Source organism: Hypomesus transpacificus, unplaced genomic scaffold (assembly GCF_021917145.1).
Source record: "Hypomesus transpacificus isolate Combined female unplaced genomic scaffold, fHypTra1 scaffold_31, whole genome shotgun sequence".
In the NCBI taxonomy this organism is placed as follows: Eukaryota; Metazoa; Chordata; class Actinopteri; order Osmeriformes; family Osmeridae; genus Hypomesus; species Hypomesus transpacificus.
This window is the reverse complement of record NW_025813837.1, coordinates 1,332,086-1,358,761: the sequence shown is the minus strand read 5'-3', so window position 1 is coordinate 1,358,761 and position 26,676 is coordinate 1,332,086. Positions and strand designations below refer to the sequence as shown.

The window sequence follows — 26,676 nt, the reverse complement described above, 5'->3', positions numbered from 1 at the left end:
ACGTACAAAGCCTTAGATGTTTTTTTGTTTTGTTTTTTGCTCTGGTAACATTAAGTAGTGTCATAATAACAATGTCTCTAAAGTAAATTTCCTGAAACAAAATACATCTTCAAACACAAATCCCATCTTCATTCAAAACCACACTTTAATACAAGTCTTACAAAGACCATACATACAGTATTGGCAGCATACAGGCTGATCAGAACAGGAGTAGTATAAAATCCACAATGGCTCTAACAGAGGTGCAACTACACATGATAATGACAAGCCCCTTCCTCTACCATAGAGAGTACCCTGCTTTACACAGACATATAAAACACTCAGAGGAGAGAGCCCTGGGACATCTTGTGTGTCAGGGGTAGTCACTGGCACTGTAGGTGTTTGGTGTTTTGGTAGAGATCTGAGTCGTGTTCGTCTCAGGATCGCCCTCCTGTCTGCTGGGTTCAGGATTGTGTGTGTGTCTGTGTTCAGACCGGTGGCCAGCTCTTTGCCACCTCTTGGTGCATCGCCTCAGGAAGCCACTGGCAGTAGGCAGACAAGAGGACTGCGGAGAGAAGGAGATACAAGAGAGGGAGACAGAGAGGGAGATGGGGAGAGGTGGGGGTTGAGAGAAAGAGGTGGTCAGTAAAAGCAAACGAACATAAAAAAAAAAATATATACATCTATACATTTAGCACATAGACACACTCACATTGGCTGTTGTTCTTCCAGGCAGCGAGCAGGGCCTCTCTGCAGTCCACCGTTTCAGAAGCCAGGGCCCCCAACACAGCCTCAGTCCTGGGCTGAAGTCTGGGAGAGGACACACCCTCTGGTTAACACTCACACGACCGTCACTCAACTCAGAACCAACCTACCATTCATAGTATACACATGACACTCACTCCACACACATTGAAAACACAAACCCTTTTTTATTATGGATTCCCATTGGCTGACGTCTTAACGACAGCTAGTGTTCCTGAGGGGTGTGGTGGGTGGAGGAGTGTTAAAGGGGTGTGGTGTAGGAGGGCTCCTTACTTGGCCCAGCTCTTCAGCATGATGGACGGGCTGGAGAGAAGGTGGGCACTGTGTCGCTTCAGTTTAGGACACACCTGAAAACGCGACACACGCAAATGTCAGTTCCACGGACGAGCCGATTCGTCCACACGAAGAAGCTAAAGCCGCTCGACTGAGCTTGGACAGCCCCGGACGGTCACTGTGGATGACTGACGACAGTGGGTCACTGTGGAGGGCCCAGCTCTGGACGATGCGAGGAGGATGATAGTGGATGACGTTGATCTAGAGCTCTGGGGGGGAGGGGGGGTTTGGTAGGAACACCAGGGCAGTGAGGAGGGCTGACTCATCAGCTGTGTGAATACACTACCTGTCCCTCCAGCAGGAACCTGGCGAACAGCTTGTAGCGGTCAAGGCCTTCTGGGTAATCCATCTCCATAGCAGGAAGCTGCCAGGCCACACGGACTGTGGCGGGAAGAGAGAGGGATGGGAGGAAGAGAGAAACAGAAACGTGGATGAGGGACAGAAAGAGATCGAACAAAGAGGAAGGAATGGCGCAAGGGAGAGAAAGAGGGAGAGGAGAGAGATGATGATAAAAAAAGAGAGACAACTGTCAGTCTAACCCGTTAAGACAACACAGGGAGGTGGAGGGAGAGAGCGGCAGGTGACTCACAGAAGGTGCTGGGGCAGTGGCACCTCACCCTGCCTGTGGCCTCACACAGCCAGGGCGCCGGGCTCGACAGGGGAGAGCCAAAATGGCAGTACTGCGGGAGCAGGCGGGGCACCCATTCCGGCTCCACCGCTGACACACCTGGGAGAAGGGTGTCATTCGTGTTAAGTGGCTTTTATTAGTTGGGACCACATTTTGTGACAAAGTAATAAATAAAAAAACACCACAACTTAACACAAACAAAACATCACCATCACAGATTTATGATTTAAAGTTGATGTAATCGTTTGTTTTTGTTATTGTCTGGGTTTCCCATGTTCCTGCGTGATCCCGTCGCTGTATTCGACAGGAAGAGAACCCCTCGTGGCCGCGGTGAACACACCTCTCATGTACATCTTGGTGGTCTCCATGACCTCTTGGTATACCACGAACAGAGGCAGGGTTTTGAAGAGGGCGGAGGAGGGGTGGATGTACACAGGCTCGTCCAGGAGAGCCGTCTGGAAAACAACCGCATGCATTCACGACATCAGGAAGGAGACACAACCACTAATGATTCTTCAGCCCAGTCTGCTAAAAGAACACATCATCATGAGTAAACATGACTGGATCTCACCTTGTAGCCGTTCCTCCATTTGGGGTCCAGCATCTCCTCGGGCTGGACCCGTCGGGCCAGGTGGTCGCCCAGCCCCGCCAGCACCACCTGACGCAGGCACACCACCTGGCTCTCCGTGGGCGGGGCCATCTTGGGGTCCACGAACACGCCCACCGCCGGACACACGGCATTCACTAGGGGACAAGGGCTTCTGCTCAGTGTTTGTCTGTGTGGGTGTGTGTGAGAGAGAGGGGACGTGTGTGTGTGAGAGAAGGGACGTGTGTATGCGAGAAAGAGAGAACACGTATGTATGTGAGAGAGCCAATGCGTGCAAGAGATGGAGAGATTGTGTGTGTGTGAGAGAGAGAGAGATAGATGGAGATAGATGGAGATAGAGAGAGAGAGACAAAGAGTGTGTGTGAGAGAAAGTGTGTGTCCTTTGGTTGTGAGTGTGTGTGCACCTGCGTTGGTCAGCTGCCCTCTGAGCCTCCTGATCTCCATCATAGCTTTATACCTCAGCCCGTTCTCCTCACAGAACTGAGCTGTGCAGCCGGCAAACTCACACGCCCCCACGGCACCTAGACACACACACACACTATTCATCAGAATTCACCAAGTAAACTAACGCACTAGCATGAGCCGCCAAAGAGTGCCCCCAACAGGCACTGCAGTACAGAGACTCTATTTCAAATGAGCATTTGATGGCTGGTTTCCTCACCCAGCATGACCATGAGATCACCCAGGAGCAGCGAGGCTCCCTGCCCAGCCCACAGCCTCCTCATCTGGCCTAGCCGGGCCCGGCGCTGGGCCAGCTTGGAGCTCTCGTCCTCACTGCCGGCCGGTCTGGGGGGCACAGAGACACACTCATCGTTAACATCTACATCTCCTGAACATTCTAGAAAACAAACAAAAACCCCATAGTCAAATCACTCTTTCTTTCTTTCTTTCAAGAACTTTAGATGATCCTTGATCTTCTGTATTCATTTCTAAATGCACTAGTATATACTCTATACATCGCTTGGGATAAAAACCTCTTCTGAACAAACACAACCCATGTCATATAAACCACCACCCTAACACTTAAAGGTATAGCTCCACATAAATCCGTTCAGATCCCCCTTCAGTGCACCAGACCACCCACCTGTCCAGGTCCTCCATGATCTCTCGCACCGTCATGGCCGCCACCACGGCGATGACGTAGGGCAGGCAGTCCTGCTGCCGGCCCAGGGCCAGCATCTTGGCGTAGCGCGGCGCCACGGGGAAGGAGGCCATGGCCCGGCCCAGGGGGGTGACGGGACAGCTCAGACGAGCGCGCTCAATGTCCTTCACCCTGTGGGAGGGGAGGGAGAGAGAGACGGTGAGGGAGAGAGAGGTGGAGAGAGAGAGAGAGAGACATAGAGAGAGAGGTGGAGAGAGAGACATAGAGAGAGAGGTGGAGAGAGAGAGACATAGAGAGAGAGGTGGAAGCTTACCGTCCAGTGCGGGGGGGTTCCTCCAAGGCCCCCAGGGAGACCAGCAGCTGCTCTGCTGCTACCAGGGCCTCCATGGAGGGAGGGGTGGGGAACGGGAAGTTCACCACCTGGACACACACACACACACACAGATATTCTCTTGTAATAGTTTTTTCTGGACCTTCTATAAAAGGGGTTCCGTGTTCTGTGAAGGGGTCTGAATAAGGTTCTGTGTGGTGGTACCTTGTCTATATTGAGGTCCTTCATCTGCAGAACCAGGTCCTCTACAGGCCTGCGAGTGATCTCTGCCTCGGAGAACGGACTGAAGTCTGAGAACACTGCCGACGAGTACAACCTGCACACACACACACACACACACACACACACACACACACACACACACACACACACACACACACTTCAGCTAGTAACTAACAAGGAGACAACAGACAAGGAAGAATTTGCTCTCCAAACCAGACAAGAGGCTTCCCCCCCCCCTCTCAACAATCCTGACCTATAGCAGTGCCCGGGTTCCGTTCGGCCGGCCCTCCCAGCTCTCTGATTGGCCGAGGCCTGTGAGGTCCAGGTGACCTTGAAGGAGGACACCCCTGTGACGCGGTCGTAGAAGCGCTTCTTGACGCGGCCGCAGTCCACCACGTACTTGATCCCCGGGATGGTGAGGGAGGTCTCCGCCACGTTGGTCGCCACCACGCACAGGCGAGCTCCAGGAGGGGGCGGGCTGAACACCTGCACACACACACAGGTTAACACACACAGGTTAACACACACACACACGTATGTCTAGTCAGTGTGTCCTCACCTTTGCCTGCTGTTCGGGCGCCAGGAGAGAGTAGAGAGGGAGGACGTAGAGGGGATGGGAGGGGTCTGCTTTCTCCTCTACGCACGCACCCACACACACACACACACACACACACACACATACATACACACACACACAGAAGAAGAAACCGTTTCAGGGCAAACACATTATTTAAAAGTCAATCGTTTCTGGCTTTCTCAGCGGGAACACCCACCTGTGTTCCCGGGGTCGTCTCCTTCATCCAGGAAGGACCCCTCCCCCTCCCACCCGTCGTCCTCGCCAACCCCCGCCTGCCGGTCCTCGCCTTCCTCGTCCACCGGGAGGGCCGAGTAGGTATCCAGGTCGATCCTCGGCAGCGACTGAAGGATGAACACACACACAGAACCTTAGTACGTTCCTATACACACATACGTCCTGGATAGACGTTCTGGACAGAGCGGCGAGGGTTCCTTCATACCACAGCCTTCTTCTGCTTGGCCTTCTTAAACTTCCTAGTCTCCTCCGAGGCGTCTGGCTCCTCCCCCTCACCTGAGGACACTCAGGGTTAATCACATGACCTCAACTGCTGCTGAGGAGCTGCTGTAGGAATAGAATCACACTGGATATACGTTAGCGTGCAACAGTGTGTAGCTCACCAGTGTCGGTGTGTTCCCTCCTGCAGGGGAAGGCCTTCCTCAGTCTCCTGCACACACTTTGGACCTCCGCCTGGCCCGTCAGAAACACCAGGATCCCCCCTGGAGACACACACAGCCCGCTGTCACTCACACACAGCTGCTGTCACTCACACACAGCTGCTGTCACTCACACACAGCTGCTGTCACTCACACACAGCTGCTGTCCCTCACACACACCTGTGCTCATGTCTGTGTCTCCGTGTGTGATTCTGCATGTGTGTGTGTGTGCTTGTACTGTATGTCTAGCTGTGTGTATATTTGAATGCGCGTGTAAGTGTGTTGGATTATGCGTGTCTGCCCCTGTGTGTGTGTGTACCTGGGGGCAGCATGCGGTGGATCTTGCAGGTCTTGTGGAACACCTCTCCAGAGTAGTCCTCCAGCGGAGTCCTCTTGTTGAAGTGGACCGACACAGGAAACTGCCGGGCGTCCACCTTGAGGACGGGCGGGGGCGAGGGAAACAACTTCCTGTTTTCTGTGAAGTCCTCCACGCGCAGGGTGGCAGACATGACCAGCAGCCTCATGGGGAGGCCTTTCTGTGTGACACACGCAGGAAACACCAGGTCACGCCAGACCGGAAACACCAGGTCACGCCAGACAGGAAATAACAGGTCACACCAGACAGGAAATACCAGGTCACACCAGACAGGAAACACCAGACAGACAGGCTGACAGACAGACAGGACAGACAGGCAGACAGATAAGACAAACAGTAGGACAGACAGTAGGACAGACAGGACAGCCAGGTAGACAGACAGATAAGACAAACAGTAGGACAGACAGGACAGCCAGACAGCCAGGACAGACAGGCAGACAGACAGATAAGACAAACAGTAGGACAGACAGTAGGACAGACAGGACAGCCAGACAGCCAGGACAGACCCGCTCACCTTGTTCCTCAGGGGGACGATGCGAGACAGCAGGCCGACCAGGATGTCCGTGTACACACTCCTCTCATGGGCCTCGTCTATGATGATCACACTGTACCTCTGGAGCAGGAAGTCCTACACCAGAGACACAGGGAGAGGGAGGGAGAGAGAGAGAGACAGAGAGAGAGGGTGAGAGAGAGACAGAGAGAGAGAGACAGAGAGAGAGAGAGAGAGAGAGAGAGAGAGAGGGTGAGAGAGAAAGAGACAGAGATGGCTGCTGCAGGGGCCAACACGAGGAGGGGTGAAGAATGAAGAGAGCAAAGGGTTGTTTTTTTACCTTCTGAATCTCCTTCAGCAGGACACCATCTGTCATGAACTTGATTTTGGTGTCACTCGTCACGTTCCCCTCAAAGCGAATCTGATAGGACACCACCCTGGATACCAGCACAAGTGGAGGAGATTAGAGTACATCATGTGCATTAGGATGACTTTAAGAAGGTCCCTACTTGTGACCTTTCACCCCAGATTAAGACGTGGGGTTGATGAGGAAGGAGGAAACCCTGGTAGTATAACCTGATACTTTAGAGGAGTGGAAAGGAGGAGGATAGGAGAGTGGAGGAGAGAGGATAGGAGAGAGGAAGAGAGAGAGGAGAAAGGATAGGAGGAGAGAGAGGATAAGAGAAAGGATAGGATAGAGCAGGAGAGAGGATAAGGAGAGAGGAGGAGATAGGATAAGGAGAGAGGAGGAGAGAGGATAAGAGAAAGGAGGGAAGAGAGGACTGTTGTCAGACCGTGTGGACACGTTCATCTCCTTGGCCACTCTCTGGGACATGCTGACGGCTGCCACTCTCCTGGGCTCTGTCACACCTATGATCCCACTACCACTGGAGAGAGAGAGGAGCGGCGGAGGAGGGAGAGAGAGAGGGTGGGGGGGAGAGAGAGAGAGAGGTTGTCAAATATGCTCATTCATACTTTCTCAACCTCGGTCTTTACAGACGGCAAGACTGGGGGAAATCGAGAGGATAACCAACATCAGAAGGGTTCAGGATGAAGGAGAGGGGGGGGGGTCGTCCGCTTGTGTACCTGGCGTAGCCGGCCTCGTACAGGAACTGGGGCACCTGGGTGGTCTTGCCACTTCCCGTCTCTCCACAGAGGACCACGAAGGGGTTCTCCTTCACCCCCTCCATGATCACCTGCTCCTCTGCGAGCACAGGCAGCCTCAGACGGGCCTCCTACACACACACACACACACACACACACACACACACACACACACACACACACAGAAGGAAAATAATCACATGCTGCTTGTGAAGTGCACACAAAATAAACACTTCATATGTAAACCTGATAACAGGAGGCCCATGTCCACACACACACACCTGTATCTGAGGCAGTCGGTCCACGGGTATGAAGACAGCCGGCTGGGAGTCGCTCTTCCTCGAGCGCTGGGCCGCAGCCCTCCCCTCTCCCCTCTCCTCCGTCTCCTCCCTCGCTTTCTTGACCTCCTCCTCCTGACAGGGACGAGGAGGCTCCTGGGGCTTCTCCTCCTCCTCCTCCACCTCCACCCTTCCGTTCTCCAACTCTTCCTCATCGGAGGAAGTGTCTAAATCGCTGCTGTCGTCCTCCTCCGCCCTCTCATCCTCCTCGTCCTGCTGATGGGTCCACTTCCTCTTCCTGTTGGCTCCGCTTACGCTGTTGATCCTGGGCCCGGAGCCTCCCTCGTCCACCACCTCCAGGGTCCTGATGACATCACAGGGGAAGGCGGGGTGAGAGAGAGGCCACGAGTAAGTGTGTGTGTGGTTGTGTGTGCGTGTGTGTGTGTGAGACAGACAAGAGTGAGGAAGGAAGGGTGTGAATCTGTACCTGTGCGTGTGAGAGTGAGGAAGGGAAGGAGGATCAGAATGTTCTAGTGTGTGTGTGGGTAACTCCGTACTGTTTATTCTGGTACAGCTTGTCTCCAGTGCCCATCTTGGAGGTGGTGTAGAGCAGTTTCAGCTCCGCCTCAGGAATCTGCACCTCTGACAGCTTGGTCAGGATGTCTGCTCTCTGCGACACACACACACACAAACTGAGCGTTTCTCTAAACAAACCCATTTTCCATACTATTATAGACCCTGGAGTGAACAGTGTCTGAGATGACAAGGTCATGCTCTATGACGTTGGTAAGATGAAGAGGTCACTTTAAATGAGTGTTTTTTCGTGTTGGCGAGCAAGGACGCTTACATGAGCTTTCTTCTCTTTGAGCTCCAGAACTTTCTCCAGGTTCTTCCTCTGTTTCTTAGTGAGAGGCGCCTTCTTACGCACTGGCTTCTGCAGGCCTTTCTTCTCCTTGGGTTTGGAGGCTGGGAGGACCAGCGCGTTGCTCTCGTCCAGCCCCTTCAGATTAGCCCCATCTAGGGGGAGAGGAGGGAGGAGGAAGGGAAGAATAGAGGCTTCTGTTTACAATAGAACAGACCGTGTTTATAATTGCCAGATCATCTTTAGATACTGAAGTACCTAGATTCTGTTTCTAACCCTAACCATGTCTGTCTCTCTCACGCACACGCATATCTCCTTACATCTCTCTCTTTCTCTCATTCTGTAACTCATTGTCTCCGTCACTCTCAACAGTTTCTGTGACCACTTCATGTGAATGACTGTTTCTCACCTTTTAACTCTACGACTACATCTGTCCCGGGCTTCCCTGCCTCCGGTGCAGGTCGGGTCTCGCTGTCCTGCTGCCTCCCCTTCCAATTATGTTTCTTTCTCAGTCTCCCCATCTCGCACAGAGATCTCTGTTACACCAGCACAGACAGGAGCTCTGGGTGTAAATAATGAGCATTTATTGAGCTGGACAGTGGAGAACTGATCGCGATGACTACTTGCTGTCGTTGCAACTTGCAAGAGGGAGATGAGAAATATCTATGCCATTAAAACGTTAGCAATTAGCTTAGCTTATACATTAAACACAATAAGGTTAACAACAAACATCAAACCTTCAAAACAGCTCTAATCAACCAACAGGATGGTTTTTCCGACTCCACTCACATCCAATATCTCACGTGTAAACAACAAGTGGTGCTGGTCCAGCAGCTTAAATTTCCGTCGCATTTAATGGCTGCGTACAAAGGTTCCGCTTAAAAACGTCACCTCATCAACTATAGTAAAGAAACAGATGCCTGTGTCTACTATCAATAGTTGGCCGTGAAATACACTATTGTCTTGAGTATGAAATGGCGCTGAACAATGTTCTTAGTTGTACAGACAAAACTTTCTGCGGAGACAGGGATGGACAAGACACTGCATACAGCTCTTTAATTTGATTTCAATGCCCACACAGTCAAACATAACATACACATATATGAAAATAGGCACTTCTTAGCAATAGGAAAATAACATAGCATGACTAATTATCATATAAAAATAATAAATGTCAAAAAAGGTCACGTTCTTTCAAAAACCTAGACATTATTCTGTTTGATTTAAACTTACAGTTTGGATACAATAAGCAGGAAAAGCTCCCTTTTTTCAGAATCTGCTATCCTTTAAAGGCTCACGCTCGCTCCCGAGACAGCCCTCCCCTCCCGTGAGGCTCTCGTCGGCGGTTCGGCGCGCCTCCCGCGACAGCCTCTCGAACCGGCGCAGGAACACCACCACGGCCACCAGCAGCGCCGCTTGCAGCAGCACAAACACGCAAAGGCACACTTGCGATGCCATCGCCAGGTCACAGTACCAGTAGTGGCAGGTGTCCAGCACCTCCTCCTCCGTCAGGTAGACCACCAAGCGCCCCCTCAGGTCAGGAGGGAAACTGCAGTTGACGGGGAGGTGTCCCGCCGTGGCGACGAGGCTGGCGTGACCCAGGCCGTCGCCGTTCAGGGGCCCGTGGTCGCCGTGCGGCTGGCGCAGGAGCCAGGCGCGCAGGTAGAGCACGCCGCAGTCGCACGCCCACGGGTTGCCGTGGAGAGAGACGGAGCGCAGGAAGGGCAGGGAGTCCAGGATGCCATTGGGGAGGGAGGTGAGCAGGTTGTCGTGGAGACGGAGGTGGGTGGTGTTGGACGGGAAGCGGGGGGGGAGGGAGGAGGTGGTTAGAGAACGCTGGCTGCAGTCCACCTGACCCTTCTGGCAGGAGCAAGGGGAGGGGCATACCGATGACCCTTGAACTCCGATCCCAGACAGGACGAGAACGCACAAGAGAGGAGGCCCCATCATCATCGTCTTCATCACCAGTCACTGTAAGAACAGAACACAACCCTCACACAAAAGCAGGCTGATGATCCCTTTAAGAAAATAACACGATCATCAGACTGAGTAGAACCTCCCCTTTAAGAATCAGTCTTGATCATACACCTGCACTGTGTGGAACTTTGCCTTTAATGTCATCCTTCTTTAGATTAACCCGCAGAGAGAGAATCTCCAGGGGCCTCTGAAGGACAGGGGCAAGGAGGGAGGGAGGGGGCGGGAAGGGGGAGGAGAAGGCGAGGCCAAGGGGATGGATAGGAGACAAGGAGGCCGGATGAGGATGCAGAGAGGGAGGAAGCTGGAGTGAAGTGGAGGCTTTCCTCGTCTCTGGTTGTGAACGTGTGAGGGATGCAGATAACAGGTCTCACTGAGAGATACGTTTAATACGGCATCTTCCCTGGGTGGGTCTGACCCAACCGTCTGAGTGTGGCAGAGAGAGATAACCCAACCAGGATAGAATTCCCCCAAACAGGAAGTAGAATAGCACAGGATTGTCATGACACAAGTCACTGAGAGGCCATGGAGTTTCTTGTTAGACTGGCTGTGTAACTATTACACTTACACTGGCTAGATACATATTACAGTAATGGTTAGTTATAAAGAGCAAATCATGTCTGTTGTAAACCGGTAGTAGTAGTCAGTTAAATTCATCCATTTGATTAATTTAATGCTGAGGTATCATCATCATCCAAGGTTTTATTGTGGATTACAAATCAAAAATCAAATAAAAACGATTTAAACAGTTGAACTGTTAGCACATTACAGTCATTACAGCAGGTTCATGCTTCTCAAACTGTTTCAATCAGCTCCCTCTTTGATTATGGAGAAATAAATAACAAATTATTATTTTTGACTCTTGTATTCAAAGCAACGGACAAGTGGAATTAGATCCCACAACATCTTGACGTGCTGTCAGCTGTTCTACAGATGAACAATTCTCCCAGGCAAGATCCTCCTTCAGGAGCATCTTGATTCGTTCTACTGTTAATCCCTGCAGTCTCACTGTAGTCTGAAGTCTTACCTTCTCTTCTTCACGTGATGCCTGGAGATCCTGATGGGAAGGTCCTTCTGGCCAAGTGGAGGGGGACCGTGTTTCTGGTCGCACGGAGGGGCACTGTGTTTCTGGCTTTAGGAGAGGCAAATAATCATACAGCCCCAGCTGGTACACACTGATAAAAACCAAAAACACACACACACATGCGCACACTCACACACACACACACACACACACACACACACACACACACACAGTCTTTAAGAGGCAGTACACAGGAAGAGGAGCAACAACTCTCTCCTCAGTACAAACTGAGAGAACTTGACTGACACAGACACAAGCACGCAGATTCCAAGACGACAACACTGTATATTTTACATACATACATATTGCAGTGCATAGAATACCATGCTTTGAAATGTTTGTGTTGTAGTATCAAGGAGTGTAATAGTTTACGGTACAGATGATTATAATCCATTTATATGATTGATAGCAGTAAATAGTAGTATTTTGTACATAGTAGAATGTAGTCGTTTGGAGAAGGTGCAGGTGTATGTATACCATGATGTTGCTGCTAAAGAAGAGAGACAGGGGAGATAAGCTATGACTCAGCATGTTCTACTGTATCCCGTCAGCAAGTTCTACTGTCAGCATGTTCTACTGTATCCTGTGAGCAAGTTCGGCTGTATTTTCGGTTGTACATTTGCGGAGGAGAAGGAATCATTTGGATGCTCAGGAGGTTTGGAAGGAGATGAATCAAGACAGTTTATTTGTCATCGTTATACCCTGGGTTCAGGTTTCAGTCACAGCGCAGTAGAAAGCAACAACATGACCTGGAGACTGACAGCAGAGCTGGGAGAACCAGCTCAACCGACCCAGACACACACACGCACACACACAACCTAAAGTCATATATACAGGCGGACAGAAAAACACAGGTCAGGCACATTTGTTAGCACACACACACGCGCGCACACACACACACACGTCCTTGCATTCTTCCGCTCGTTCTCTCTCTCTCCATCGCACACACAAACACTAACACGCACACACATACAGGTCCTCCCCCTACTGTACACAGCTCATGCTTAGGGATTTAAATTCCATCATTTGCCATTTTGAGCCGAAGCTTTGATAGCAGCTGTTCTTCAAAGCAGACACATGTGAACGCCCTCCAACTGCTCTCTGGACAGAGCGTCTGAAGCAGAGGAACAGACAGACAGTGTGTTGACAGCGACAGCAGTCGGAGGTCTCTTAGCTGCAGATAGAAGGAGCTATAGCATGCTCCTGCATGCACCACGTACAGTACAGAGACCTGCTGGACATAGCTACCCTCTCATTATAGCAAAGAACCTGAATTGAGCAGTCAGCAACTGGCATTAAGTGCTTTTTCAATGTTGCCAGTGAATGCAGAATATTTTCAGAGAAAACGTGATCTTTTTAGCTCATGCCCAAACATCGCTTGTTCTTAAAAGAATTAATGTATATTTATACAATTCAGCAAAAATACATAAAAAGTGCCTCAGACAGAAACAGTCTTATAGGACAACAACCAGATGAAAACACTAAACACAAACATATACGCACATTCAACATGAATACAAATGAATATCTATTTTCAGATATAAAGCTGCAAAAAATCTTGCAATGCGCATACCCTGGAGAAATACCCTAAAGGATTCATCATTATATTCATAAATTAGATACATGTAGCGGTCAGTTAAATTACAAGGTTACAATGGTTCATAATAACGTTATATTAGGATCGTTACCAATATTAAGAAATGGGCTCGCAAACGAACACACAAAATGTGTAAAAAAAAAACATACTATTATCTAGGCGGACAAAATATACAAAACATAGGACAGATGAATTCACAGCCACAGGTGTGCCACTACACAGAGTATATCAGTAACATGTTGGTACAGTTGACTGTGATGTGTTGTGGCATTCAATGTCTGCAGTCCGGGTGTAGTTCAAGGGCTGGCCAGCAGGTGTCACTGTGGCTTGAGCCTGCTCTGGGAATCGTCATGGTAAATCACTCTTGGTCATGGATCTGCTGCTGCATCTTATTCAGCATCTCCTGCATCCTCTTCAGCTGGGGGGAGAGAGAAGCAGAAGAAGATGTATTACAGATCACAGTGTTGTTAGAAATTACGCGGCTAACTTCAGCAAATCTACAAATGTACTCTCGGCCTTGAGTGTGTGAATGTGTGTTTGTGTGTGAGTGTGCCTGAGAATGTGTGTATGTGTGTACTTGTGTGTATGAGTGAGTGTGTGTGTCTGCATAAGTGAGTGATTGTGTGTGCGTGCGCATGTATGAGTGCGTGAGTGAGTGTGTGCCCATAAGTGAGTGATTGTGTGTGTGTGTGTGTCGGTGAGGAGGGGCGCTGAATGTTCACCTCCTCGTCTTTCATCTTGATGAGCCTCTCGGTCTCCACGTCGGGGGTGGACAGGGGCAGGAAGGGGGTGGGGCTGTCCACGCGGTTGTCCTGGGTCAGTTTACTGGGGACCGGGGAAGGGAGGAGGGGAGGGGAAAAGAAAGAAAGAGGCAGGAGAGGAGGAAAAGAGGGAAGGTGGAAAAGTTAGGAGATGTAATATTGAAGTAACTTCGTCCATCCAATAGTTTCTCGCTGCATCATCTAGAACATTATTTTATTTGTCTCTGTGTCTCCATGTGTTTTCCCATTTCGTTCTCTGTCTAGCTCGATCACAGCACACACACACCTGGTCATCTCCTGGATGCACTGGGCCCTGTAGTTCTCGTAGTGCAGGTCACAGGTCACATCTTTCAGGTCGTGCATGTGGGACCGGATCAGCATGTTCCTCAGCTTCACAAAGTCACAATGGGACTGGTTCTCCACTGAGGAGGACAGAGAACGTCACCATCATCACCACTATCATCATCATTGTGACAGTTGGATACAATTAATTCTATTCCAACATTACATACTTTTGATCAGTGTAGACTACAGTAATCCTGGCTGAGATGGATGTGTGTGTATGTGTGTGGGAGCTACAGTAGAGATGGATGTGTGTGTGTGTGTGTGTGTGGGCTACAGTAGAGGTGGATGTGTGTTTGTGTGGGAGCTACAGTAGAGGTGGATGTGTGTGTGTGTGTGTGTGACCTACAGTAGAGGTGGATGTGTGTGTGTGTGGGCTACAGTAGAGGTGGATGTGTGTGTGTGTGTGTGGGCTACAGTAGAGGTGGATGTGTGTGTGTGTGGGAGCTACAGTAGAGGTGGATGTGTGTGTTCCTCACCCTCTACGATGCCCCAGGGGTACAGACGTCCTCGGACACGCTGGCCTCGAGCCTCCACCACCGTGTTGCTGCCGATCACTGCAAATGGAGCACACTCCTGCACACACACACACACACACACACACACACAGATGTACACACACAGATGTACACACACACACACCCGCACACAGGCACACAATGGAGGGAACACAAAGTTAGAATCCTCTCTGTATTATTGTTGCATACACACACACACACAAACACGTAAACCCTGTGTCTCACCTTAAGCTCCTTGTCCAGCTGCTTAAACTCTTCATCCTCGTCCGAGTCACATTCTGGGAACTGGTACACCTTGATGCCAAACTTCTCTATCTCCTCACGAACCTACACACATACACACACACCCACGTACAGACACATGCACACTCATGTTAACTGCATGTTGGCACCTGTGTACCATTGCCGTACCCTGGCCCGCCCTGTGGGTCAAAGGAAAAGAGCAACACGTCCTGGTTCTATACATCAGGATCAGGGAGGAGGAAAGGATCGGGGTCAGGGTCGGGGGTCAAGGCAGGGATGAGGTCAGAGTTCGGGTCAGGGAGAACTCACTCTGTCTTTCAGCCTCTTGATCTCGTTGGGAGTGAGGCAGTCGGCCTTGGAGATGAGGGGGACCACGTTGACCTTCTCATGAAGGGCCTTCATAAACTCCACATCTACCGGCCGCAGCCTAGAGACACACACACACACACATATATATACAGGCACACAGACACAGTGTGTGTGTGTGTGCGTGTGGATTTGTCTCCCAGCTACAATGAACACCCTATCCACGACACACACACAAACACAGTGAGAGTGTCGACACGTGAGGGACTGAGAGGCAACACAACCACAAAATGAATGAGTTGACACAGAGGAAGATCTCTGTTCTGGCAGCATGCGAGGTGTCCTGAGGGCCGAGGGAGATCCCTGAGCCTGGGTCGGCTGTGAGGGGAGTGGGGGTGGGTGGGGGTAGGTGGTGGTGGTAGTGGGGGTGAGTGGTGGTAGGTGGGGGGGGGGGGTAATAACAGTGTTCACAGTGTTAACAGCATCCTGTAGGCTCCACACCTCCCACCTAACACCCTCCGACAGCACATTCTTCCGCGTGTGTGTCCGTGTGCGCAATTATGTGTGAGCGTGTCGAAGAAGAAACGTTTATTTGATCGAGTCGCATGCCGGGGAATGGCGACACCACTAACACCAACGCCAACGAAATGACGCGGCGTGCGTGCGTGTGTAGGCCCACGTGAGCGTGCGTGTGCTCACCCGTGTCCGAAGGGAGGGATGAAGTAGAGGCAGCAGTGAACGCGGTTGTCCTGGATGTTCTTCCTGTTCAGCCCGCTCTCGTCTCTGAAGTACTGCTCAAACTGCTGGTCTATATAGTCTGTTATGGGCTTCCAGCTGGGTCACACACACACACACAAAAGTTAGCCAAAGCTTGCTATAATAAAACAAGAACCACTAGCTATAAACAGTATGGACCAGGACCAGGGCAATCAGCTCACCACTCATTGTTGTTGACAGCATCTCCAAACCCAGGGGTGTCCACGATGGTGAGTTTGAGCTTGACTCCTTTCTCCTCAATGTCAACAGTGTGTTTGATGATCTCCACCGTCTGGTTAATCCGCTCTGTGAGGGGAGAGGAGGAGGTGGAGGTGGAGGAGGAGGAGGAGGAGGAGGAGGAGGAGGAGGAGGAGGAGGAGGGGAAGGAGGAGGAGGAGGAGGGGAAGGGGAAGGGGAAGGAGGAAGAGGAGGGGAAGGGGAAGGAGGAGGAGGAGGGTAAGGAGGAGGACGAGGAGGAGGAGGAGGACGAGGAGAAGGGGAAGGAGGAGGACGAGGAGGAGGAGGAGGAGGAGGACGAGGAGGAGGGGAAGGAGGAGGAGGAGGAGGAGGAGGAGGAGGAGGAGGAGAAGGAGGAGGAGGAGGATGAGGAGGACGAGGAGGAGGATGAGGAGGAGGGGAAGGAGGAGAAGGGTGGAGGAAGAGAAGCAGAAAAAATAAAGGGAAGGAGGAGAGGAGCGTAGAGCGCATGGAAGAGTGTTAAGGAGGATCAGGAAAGGAGAGGGGGAGGAGGAACATGATTGTATTGACCCTGGTTGTCCTGTGTTGTAGAGGTAAAGAGGTGACCATCCCTTCCTCTGAGTCACACAGCTCTGTCACTCACCTTCAGCGTTGAGCAGCTTTCTGTCCTTGTACAGGTCTGTCAGGAACAGGCTGTTCACCAAGGTGGATTTACCCATACCAGACTCCCCTGTGACACACACACACACACGCCTATTGGTGTTTTTGTTTCCGTCTTTAGTATTGCTTTTGTTTGAAAACACGCACACACACACGCACACACACACACACACACACTGACCTGCAACCATGAGAGTGAAGTCAAATCCCTTCTTCACAGATTTCCTGTGGACCTGGTTAGGCAGCGTGGCAAAGCCCACATACTGCTTCTCCTGTGGGGGGAGGGGGAGAAGGAGGGAGGAAGGAGGGAGGCAGGCAGGGAGGGAGGGAAGGGGAGGAGGGGAGAGGAAGAGAGGGAATTAGGCAGAGCAGGGCTGAGGAGGAGAAAGCGATGTCATAAAGGTCTTATAGAGTCAAGATAGACTCTATTGTTTGCCACATTGTGTAAGCAGGAACAAAGGCTACAATCTAGTCATGCTTTTGTGAATCATCGATCCATCATCGCAACACTCTAGAACCCTGGAACCGGTACTACCATCACACTTAGAACCCTGAAACAGGTTCCATAATCACAACACTAGAACCCTGGAACTGAATCCATCATCACAACACTCTAGAACCCTGGAACCGGTTCTGTTATCGCACTTTTGAATCTTCGAACCTGTTCCATCATTGCAACACTCTAGAACTTTGGAACCAATTATATTAGCCTCAAACGATAAACCCATGAGACCATGTCCATCTTCACCACTTTCTATAAACCTTGATCCCCCATCCATGTTACTTTGCCTGTCACAAACAGTTTAGTATAGTCATGTAGGTACACAGGGACCGGGTACATTCTCAGGCTTATATAGATGTCTTGAAACACTGCAATAGTTTGTCAGGTTTATACTGTAGATAGAACTGCAAAATGCTTTCATAGCATTCCACAGGATCACTGAGTTGGGATTCTCCAACTGGACAGACACTATGTATCGTACACACACACACGCACGCACGCGCGAGCACACACACACACATACACAGTACCATTGGAGACTAATCTCTTACTGTAATACTGTAATGCTGCTGGGTGCAACCATACACACGCACACACACACACACACACACACACACATACCGGCACAGTCGCCCACTGGCAGACCGGTTGCAGAGTAGTGACAGAGCCTTATTGACCAGTCCTGAAAGGCTCATTCACTCTCCAAACCCGCTCTGAGCGAGCTCTTTCCAAACAAACAGCCAGGGTCCTGAGACGCTGTCATAACTTGTCATCCGCATATCCGACAGCCCCTGGGGCAAAGAGAAACAAACCACACACAGACGCCAACAAAGTAGCACACCCACCCACACAGACACACACACGCACAGACACACACCCACACACACACAGACACACACACCCACATGACTCCAATGGGAGCCAGGCGAGGCCAGGCCCGCAGGCAGAGAACGGAGAAACTTGCCGATCAATGAGCTATCACACAAGCATTCGAAAACACCAAGGTGTGCGAGATCTCTCTTTCACACACACACACACACACACAAACACACACCAGCAGGCAGAATACAGGATTCATGACATCATGACAACACAGTTCAAGAGAACCTGTGAGTTTGTATCACAGCTTGCTGAGGTTAATGTATGATGACTCTTCTATGAATCCAAATCAGTGTCTGGCCACCTGAACCTCTGTATTTCTCTCCCCCTCTCCCCCATCCCTCTCTACCCCTCCTCCATCACTCTCTCTTTCTCCTCCATCCCTCTCTTCCACCCCTCTCGTCCATCCCTCTCCCTCTCCTCCACCCCTCTTTACCTTCTGTCGGGCTGTCCTCACACGGGGGCACAAAAGACGCTCCACCAACTTCTCCTGGAGCATGATGGCATCCATACCAGACCAGACTAGACTAGGACCGAGACCAGACCCAGGGCCAGACCCAGGACCAGTGGAGGGCAGGAGGACCGGAGCGGTAGACGAAGGTCCAGTGGACTGTGACAGGACCACCTCCTCCAGCTGTCAGAGAGACTCGGCTGTTCTGCTGCTGCCGTGACGACGCCTCCTAAGACTCAAGTCTGCTCCTCCCTGCCAGCCCCGAACACACACACACCTCTTTCCTGTTTTCCCCCTCACTACGTCTTAGTTGCACTCCCTCTCTCTCTCTCTCTCTCTCTCTCTCTCTCTCTCTCTCTCCTTTCAGCCCCGCGGTGGAACACTGCTTCTTGTACAGACAGGTACCGGTATAATAGAGAGGGAGAGCGAAGGAAAGAAACAAAAACAGAGACAGCTAGAGAGAGAGAGATAACTAAACAGAGAGCCGGAGAGACAGAGAGAGAGAGAGAGAGAGAGCGAGAGCCAACGAGCGATGGAAAGTGGTGAGTGAGGTAGAGAGAGGTAGTAATTTAAGGGAGGAAGCGAGGGAGGAAGGAAGGAGAAGACGGGCGGAGGAATAAAATACTCTCATTCATTCATCCTGCAGTTCCTCCCCCTCTCTCCCCGGCTAGAAAAATAAAGCTTTTAGTAGCCAGCCACCAGCCAGATGCACACACACACACAAGCACACAATAGATAGACACAGACACACATTTAAAAAAAAACTAACATTTCACAATATGAAAAAGAGGCCAAAGGATTAGACAAGGGACCCTGAATCTAACCCTGGAAGAATCTCTGGTTCCTGTGTGGACCTGTAACCTTAACTCCCTTCTCACAGAGAGAGCTTAACAAAACAAAGCAGAAAGGTCCTGTCACTCTAGCTAGCTGAAGCAGGACAATACCCAAAGTAGCCTTTTAGCTCGACGTGTGTGAGTGTGTGTGTGGGCGACGGTATGTATTTGTATTGTCGGTGTGAATGGAAGGCCTGCCCATGTGTGTGTGTGTGTGTGTGTGTGTGTGTGCGTGTATTTTCTGTGCGAATACAAGGCTTGCCCATGTCTAGACGGCATATTAAAGAACAAACGGGTTGCTGGCTTGTGAGAAGTCCGGCTGTAAAGAGCTCGCAGTGGAAATGCACGAGGAGGAGACCACGAGAGCACTTAAGCAGGCACACAATTACTGCCAGATGCAGGGTTTGTCAGCGAGCGAGAGGGAGGGAGCAAACGAGAGAAAGAGGATTGGGGAGAGAGGACGGAGAGGGAAAAGGGAGAGAGAGAGAGGGAGACGGAGAGGAGAGGGAGTCAGAGAGGAGAGTGACAGAACGACAGGGGGAGAGGGGAAGGGAGAGGGGGAGGAAGAGAAAGAAGGAAGACAGACAGAAAGACCGGGCCATATTGGTTTAAAGAGAAGGCTACGTGGGTACAGCCACGGTGATTGCACGGTAGCTCTTGGTGTTCATGGTCTGCTAGTTCTGATCTCAGCCACAGGAGGGCGACAGAGGGTTCCCGGGGACACTAGGACAACCCGGGGAGGAGAGGGAGAAGAAGGGAGGGGCAGAGTGAGGGTGAAGATATGGGGACCGACGGATGGAAAATCAATGGATAAAGATGGAGCTCAGTGTGTGTGTGTGTGAGAAAAGAGTGTTTAAATAATAGACCAGATGTCCTGGAGTGACATCACAATAGACCCCCTCAGGCCCCTCCCACCTCTCTCACTAGCCAGCTGTCCTCCCATCTGATTGGCTGTGACACCTGCATATCTCCCAGACTCACACACACACACACACACACTGATAGTATCACAACTATATTTCAAGTGTGTCCAATATCTACCAGAGAATGTTCTAGATGCAGATAAGCTGAGGCTGAGACCACCCATCCCATCAAACAACACAGTGTATTAAGTCTCTCCTGTCGGCCTATCTGCTCCAATCAAAACAACCAATCTCCATTCTGGAATAACAGCCAAACTATTCAGTCAGATTATGAATAAATCTGTGCGTGTGAGTGTGTAAGCGTATGTGTTAGAGTGTGTGTGTGTGTTTCACACCCTTTTTGTATGAAGGCAGTTTCAGGTCTGATTCACAGCCGGTGCCACAATCTCCAACCAGTTCTGCGGGTTTTGACGGCCAAAAAAACCAGCTTGTGGCCAGGATAACTGGTTCCAGAACGGCACCAACTCGTAGCTCGTCTAGAACCATTCGACTTACGTCAGGATCCTGGGGCGGGATTGTCATGACCAACCCTAGACCAACTGAATTTGTGACCACCATTTAAAAGACAGAGCTTCAGGGAGGAACTTCCGTTGACTGTGCTTGGCTTCACTAGCATGGATGTCAAATCTAAACTATGGCCCACAGAGGAGACTAGCTGTCTCCTTGCAAGGGATTGTGATGCTGATGTAGGGCTTGCAAAACCCGGAGCAAGACTTTCAACAAACACTGCATTAACGCATTGTTGTTGTGGTGCTTGTTGGCGCTAGCATCGCTGGGAAAGCGGAGACATACACACACGTATACAGTGACAAAGTGACGTGGCTCTCCCAGGCAAAAGCGGTTCTTAGATGGTTTCGCAAGCTGAACCAACCGCCAACTGACAGTATCAAGAGCCCAGAACCAGAATTAGGTTGGCAGTGGAAAGGGGGTATCAGAGCCTGTCCATATCCCAGTGAGCTGGGCCCAGACCCAGCCCAGCCACCCCCGGGTCCAGCTGGGATGGTGTTCCAGTCATATGTCACTGCTGTGGCCTTTCAGGAAGTGCTTCTGAAAAGGCCACAGCAATAAACTGCACGCCTATTAAAAAGAGCAGGACATGAACACACACACATCCACACACGCACTCGCACCACAAAGGAACGTCCACACACACACACAAAAACAAAGCGTAAGTGTTGAATACACAGATACCAGCAAACGTGCACACACTCACACACCTACACACCCACACACCAGAGAATTGGCAAGGCCAAACAAGCATGAGGCCAGGTTGTCTTCTTCTCAGAGACAGAGATGTGAGGAGGTGTGACCTTCTGTGAGCGTCCAGAGCCTGGCAGAGCCACACAGCAGCAGTGTTCACGTCATTAACCTCCAACGGCCGACTGAGGGGCGTCTGACCGCTGACACGGTGAGGAGAAACCCGACCGGAAGGAGGAGATAATGGAGAGATTGAGTGAGGATGAGTGAGGGAGTGAGAGAGAAGGGCAGAAAGATTTAGAGATGGGGGAAGGGGGGATGAGACAGGGAAGAGGGAGGAGGTGAGAGAGAAAAAACATTGGAGAAGGAAAGAGGGACTGAAAGAGATATAGACCTTTAACCCATCCACCCCACATCCCTCCCTCCATCCCTCCCCGTACAGCTTGCTCTTTTGAGGGATGTGAGTGTCTCCCCGCTACGCGTTCTTTAGCATGCTAATGCGACAGCGTGTAATTGCTCTGGCAACAATAGGCCGCCCCAGGGAAGGGCTCTTGGCTAGCGTAGCCTAGCGTAAGCGTCTGCCCACTCCTTCACAATGGGTTCTCACATGGGGTGGGGGGGGTGGGCTAGCGTAGCATTAGCATTTAGCATCTAAGAGACACCCCGTGGAGGGTACTGAGGTCCTGTGTCACACAGACGGGGAGAGAAACACTCCAGCAGCGGTGACACAAGGGACATTTCAATCAGGTCGTCAGGGAGACATCAAACCATGCCTGTCGTCACGGCGCCAAGGGGTGGAAGGTGAACTCAAGCTGACATGTCATTTTTTTACACGTTAGGACACTACAACATAGACACTACAACACGGAACAAGAACATTCTACCAGTAAACCGGTTCCACCTGAAAGGAACCAAAACGGTTTACTGAATGATTTCTTCAGAACTTCTGAAAAATGGAAAAACCTCAGATGCCACAGTCTGGGTCCAGGGATACGTCCATGTTGACTTACATTTACATGTAGTCATTTAGCAGACGCTCTCATCCAGAGCGATTTACAGTTAGTACAGGGACATTCCCCCCGAGGCAAGTAGGGTGAAGTGCCTTGCGTCATTTGGCACGGCGGGGAATTGATCCGGCAACCTTCTGATTCCTAGCCCCACTCCCTCACCGCTCAGCCATCTGACTCCCCTGACTTGTCTTCCATGGGCCTCCCATCACAGAGTGAGAGGTGGAGGAAGTGATCCGCTCTGTTTCATCCAGCAGCTCATTGGATCTGAGCAGAAAAACTCTTCTCCAAACAACGTCTAATCCAAAATGTATCAAGGTCGCTCCAAACTGTTCATGAAGAGGGCTTGGAGGAGTGGAATCTGGGTCAGGCCTGGGTTATTTCTGAACCAGGGAGAGCTGCATGGGTAGTGGGGGGGGGCTTTACAGAAGCACAGGAGGCAAACCTGTGTGTGTGTGTGTGTGTGTGTGTGTGTGTGTGTGTGTGTGTGAGGGATGGGTGGGTAGGAAGGGGGGGGGGGCAGAGTAGTCTACACGGGAGCACAGGAGTGGAAGACCTGGGGCAGGAGATGAAAGATAAACTCGCTGTAATGTGATGTTATACACACACACACACATGTAGACACATACTCTCTCTCTCACACACACGCTCTACTGGATGACTGGCATTGTAAGCATGTTTAGAGTATGACAGGGTGACGCGTGGCCGAGAACACGGCTTGCACACCTGGAGGCCTCCGATAAGAACAGGCACCATCGCTCGCGCACCGCCATGGGAACACACAAACACACACATTCATGTGCAGGGTGTAACCAGGTGTGTATCAACATGAGGAACACAGGAGGTACAACTGCAGAAGCTCCTCTGTTGGTGTAAAAACAGCACAGACATCCTGGTGTTTGTAGTCAAGCTCAATCGAATGATGACCATAGTGTCTCTTTCTCTGTGTTGGCCTCCCCCCTGTAGAGACCACCCCGCCTCAGGGGGGGGGGGGGGGGAGCCCCGCCCATTCTAGCCCCACAGCTGCTCCTCTCCTCTCATGGAGGAGGGGGTCAGGGGGCCATCTGTGGCTGCGAGAGTGTGTGGGTGGGTGTGTGTGAGAGTGGGTGTGTGTGAGTGAGTGTGTGTGAGAGTGAGAGTGAGAGTGGATGTGTGTGTGTGTGTGTGTGTGAGTGGGTGTGGGTGTGTGTGTGTGAGAGTAGATGTGTGTGTGTGCGTATGTGGGAGGGGGTAGTGGAGGACTGCTCAGCCTGGAGGGGCAGATGGATGGATGCAGATGCATCTACAAGACGTCTGTTTCTCTGGGCGGAAGAAAGATCAACCACTAAACATCTATGAACTGTCTGTCACACAACCACTAGGTTTATACAAAGGTGCAGTACTTTCATAACTAAATTCTATTTTCATAGACTTCAGTTGGTTGCTTTTCATTGGTTGCTTTTCATTCGTCTACTGGGTTGAGGAGATCTAGATGGATGGACGGGACCTCAAACTGACATCATTGGTCGAACTGGTCACTCTGCTGGTAGTGGGAGATGTTAGAGGAGGGACTTAAAATCCCCACTCACATTCTTATTCACACAGTAACCATGGAAACCAGTAGTGCAGATTACCAGGATGTGTGAGTGAGGCCCCCCCCCCACCAGCCCCTAGCCTACGCATGGCCTGTCATCGCTGCAAGGGATTGTGGGTATGATATCATGTGATGTTTCTCAGACGAGAGATAAGAACTAATGGAACGTTGTTGCTAGGCAACCCGTCAGAGCGACGGTCTACCCTGGTGTGGCTGATCAGTTTGGTGATGTAGCCTAACCTGGTAGCTCTCTGTCTCTATTTTCTATCCATCCCTCTCTCCCTCCCCCGCTCTCACCCTCCCACAACCACTTCCCTCCCTTCACACCATACAGTCAGTCAGATAGTGAATGCATGTGTGTGTGTGTGTGCGAGTGTGAAAGTGTGTATGTGAGAGAGTGATTGTGTGTGTGACTCAGAGAGGGTGCAGGGTGCAGTGTGAAAATGTGCGAGAGTGTGGGTGTTGGAGCGAATGGTAACTGCTAGCACCTGCTACAGAATCTCAACTGTAGTTTCAGAAGCTCTGTGACATCATCAGTGTACAGTACTATACACACAAACACCAACACACCAACAGCCATAATAATCCTGAGGGGAAAATCCCAGATTAGGATCCCGGTGCAAGGGTTTGCTTGGACTCTCCAAGACAGGAGATCCCCTGAGGAATGTGATGGTTTGTCCCTTACAGGCCCCACCTCAGCATGATGGTGTGACCCTTACAGGCCCCACCTCAGCATGATGGTTTGACCCTTACAGGCCCCACCTCAGCATGATGGTTTGTCCCTTACAGGCCCCACCTCAGCATGATGGTTTGACCCTTACAGACCCCACCTCAGCATGATGGTTTGTCCCTTACAGGCCCCACCTCAGCATGATGGTTTGTCCCTTACAGGCCCCACCTCAGCATGATGGTTTGTCCCTTACAGGCCCCACCTCAGCATGATGGTTTGTCCCTTACAGGCCCCACCTCAGCATGATGGTTTGACCCTTACAGACCCCACCTCAGCCCGCCACACCACACTAGAGGATTCCGCACACACAAGACATACACATACATATGTAAACACACACAATCACAATCACAAACACACAATAGATACATGTGTCTATGTACACGCACACACACCACACCAGTAGTACTGGAGACCCTACCAGAGGCCTATGCACACACACACAAACACACAATACACACATCTATGTACATACACACACACACACACACACTCCTCTTGTCATTGTCTCTTACTCAGACAGAGAGCCCAATGCAGACCTGAGATAGTCTTCCAGCCCTCCCATGAAGGATAGTATTTCTAGCTCGAGCTCCACCTGCATGACCCAGCAGTAAGGGCCTATCTGTGGATCACAGCTCATTGGACATTTTAGCGGGTATATGGGATATCCTATGCCTTTGTATCAAAGAAACTATACCGCGGCCTCGCAGTTTACTTAAAGATACCTTGACCGATACCAGGAACCTTGGCTAATAAATAAAAACGCCCTTTCTTTCGGGAAAAACCGTCAAGAGACTCTCGAGAAATCGTTAATTCGAACGGAAGCAGGTCACTGTCGGGCTATACGAGGATGAGGGCACGCGCCAGAGGATGGGGGATGAGAGCGAGCCTTGGGTACCATTCGAATGCGTGCGCATCCTCTGTGCTGAATCTGTCCAACACGCGGCCGAATATGGTTATATATAATCCCGGGGGTTATTTACATGCTCATCGTAGCTCGTGATGCGATGGCATGGTAACCTGGTCTTGGTGAAGACGATTACAAAACATAACCCATATAGCTCAGATCTAAAGCAAGGCCCGGTAACCACTATGTTGAAATCAAGGATGTCTGGGTGACATCTGATGCCCCGGTAAGAAAGGTAAACGCTGCTGTATCTGCATGCATGCCCGCGTGCACTTGTATTAGGATACGCCATTTGCATTGTTTTCTTTAATTGAAAAACGCATTTAGTGCAACAGCCATTCTGTTTCTTACCTCGGTGCTTTCATCTGGTGGTCATTGTTGAGTCGGATGAAGCGCAGGTGGACGGACACAGCGACGCCCAGATACATTAGGAGAGAGCAACAGAGAGCAGCATGAAACCAACCACTGTTTTTACACAACAGCGTCACTACAAATACGTCAAATCTCACAGGTCTGATTCTTACCCGATTTAATCGGGATCCGGCTCTTGTAGCGAATGTTGGTCGTCATCTTCACCACTCTCCTCCTTTGCTCTTGCGAAAGGACGGCTCGTTAAAGCACCCTCTCTCCTCGCGTCATCCACGGACCGGTCTGTAGAGGGAGGGGTTGCGACATCGCCCAAAGCCCCGCCCCTCTCGGTGTGGTACCCAGTTGTGGTTCAAAACAAGCTGATTTTGACGGGTCTGTCTCTGATAATATTGCATCAACAATTTCAACTGACCTGCAGTGACAACTTTCTACAGTAACTTGGACGAGGCAACATGGTACCATGTCAAGCACTGAAATGTTTGTAAACCTGGGCTCAAGCGTCTATTCATCACTGAACAGTTTTACTTTTCAGTCATTCAAACGGAACTCTATCCCTAGA

At 50.8% G+C, this 26,676-nt stretch overlaps 3 protein-coding genes across 5 annotated transcripts; all 3 read right to left on the bottom strand.

Annotated features, from left to right (window-relative positions):
- Positions 1–127: 127 nt before the first annotated feature.
- dhx37 (DEAH (Asp-Glu-Ala-His) box polypeptide 37) lies at positions 128–9,629 on the bottom strand. 2 transcript variants are annotated; one of them, XM_047015846.1, is made up of 27 exons: positions 9,541–9,629; positions 8,717–8,869; positions 8,293–8,462; positions 8,003–8,115; positions 7,449–7,809; positions 7,150–7,298; positions 6,858–6,950; positions 6,404–6,500; positions 6,088–6,201; positions 5,517–5,733; positions 5,162–5,260; positions 4,984–5,054; positions 4,741–4,885; positions 4,527–4,603; positions 4,221–4,453; positions 3,950–4,061; positions 3,728–3,834; positions 3,397–3,585; positions 2,974–3,098; positions 2,717–2,833; positions 2,277–2,449; positions 2,046–2,160; positions 1,667–1,804; positions 1,364–1,458; positions 1,018–1,091; positions 692–789; positions 128–544 (listed from the first exon to the last, which is right to left on the bottom strand). In XM_047015846.1, the coding sequence occupies exons 2-27, from the start codon at positions 8,826–8,828 to the stop codon at positions 468–470; spliced, it is 3,471 nt and encodes a 1,156-aa protein (XP_046871802.1). In that variant the 5' UTR covers positions 8,829–8,869; positions 9,541–9,629; the 3' UTR covers positions 128–467. The 2 variants fall into 2 exon arrangements, with proteins under 2 accessions (XP_046871802.1, XP_046871801.1); XM_047015845.1 differs by lacking the exon at positions 9,541–9,629 and adding an exon at positions 9,045–9,255.
- gp1bb (glycoprotein Ib platelet subunit beta) lies at positions 9,338–11,490 on the bottom strand. Its single transcript, XM_047015853.1, has 2 exons — positions 11,309–11,490; positions 9,338–10,278 (listed from the first exon to the last, which is right to left on the bottom strand). Exon 2 carries the CDS (start codon positions 10,267–10,269, stop codon positions 9,577–9,579), a length of 693 nt encoding a protein of 230 aa, XP_046871809.1. The 5' UTR covers positions 10,270–10,278; positions 11,309–11,490; the 3' UTR covers positions 9,338–9,576.
- A 531-nt stretch (positions 11,491–12,021) lies between these two features.
- Positions 12,022–26,394, bottom strand: sept5a (septin 5a). Of its 2 annotated transcripts, XM_047015851.1 has the most exons (12): positions 26,273–26,394; positions 26,100–26,113; positions 16,928–17,018; positions 16,730–16,816; positions 16,071–16,194; positions 15,832–15,966; positions 15,136–15,253; positions 14,809–14,910; positions 14,545–14,641; positions 14,010–14,145; positions 13,685–13,787; positions 12,022–13,380 (listed from the first exon to the last, which is right to left on the bottom strand). In XM_047015851.1, the coding sequence occupies exons 1-12, from the start codon at positions 26,316–26,318 to the stop codon at positions 13,321–13,323; spliced, it is 1,113 nt and encodes a 370-aa protein (XP_046871807.1). In that variant the 5' UTR covers positions 26,319–26,394; the 3' UTR covers positions 12,022–13,320. The 2 variants fall into 2 exon arrangements, with proteins under 2 accessions (XP_046871807.1, XP_046871806.1); XM_047015850.1 differs by lacking the exons at positions 26,100–26,113; positions 26,273–26,394 and adding an exon at positions 18,564–19,066.
- Positions 26,395–26,676: the final 282 nt, after the last annotated feature.

Excerpts from the sequence above, each read along its gene's own strand:
- dhx37 (XM_047015846.1), bottom strand. The coding sequence starts at position 8,828 with ATGGGGAGACTGAGAAAGAAACATAATTGGAAGGGGAGGCAGCAGGAC. Across the intron at positions 6,951-7,149 it reads TACGAGGCCGGCTACGCCAG|TGGTAGTGGGATCATAGGTG; the intron begins GTACACAAGCGG and ends CTCTCTCTCCAG. Across the intron at positions 3,099-3,396 it reads ATCATGGAGGACCTGGACAG|ACCGGCCGGCAGTGAGGACG; the intron begins GTGGGTGGTCTG and ends TGTGCCCCCCAG.
- gp1bb (XM_047015853.1), bottom strand. The coding sequence starts at position 10,269 with ATGAAGACGATGATGATGGGGCCTCCTCTCTTGTGCGTTCTCGTCCTG.
- sept5a (XM_047015850.1), bottom strand. The coding sequence starts at position 18,638 with ATGGATGCCATCATGCTCCAGGAGAAGTTGGTGGAGCGTCTTTTGTGC. Across the intron at positions 15,967-16,070 it reads GCTGTCAACAACAATGAGTG|CTGGAAGCCCATAACAGACT; the intron begins GTGAGCTGATTG and ends TGTGTGACCCAG. Across the intron at positions 14,146-14,544 it reads CCCCTGGGGCATCGTAGAGG|TGGAGAACCAGTCCCATTGT; the intron begins GTGAGGAACACA and ends TGTCCTCCTCAG.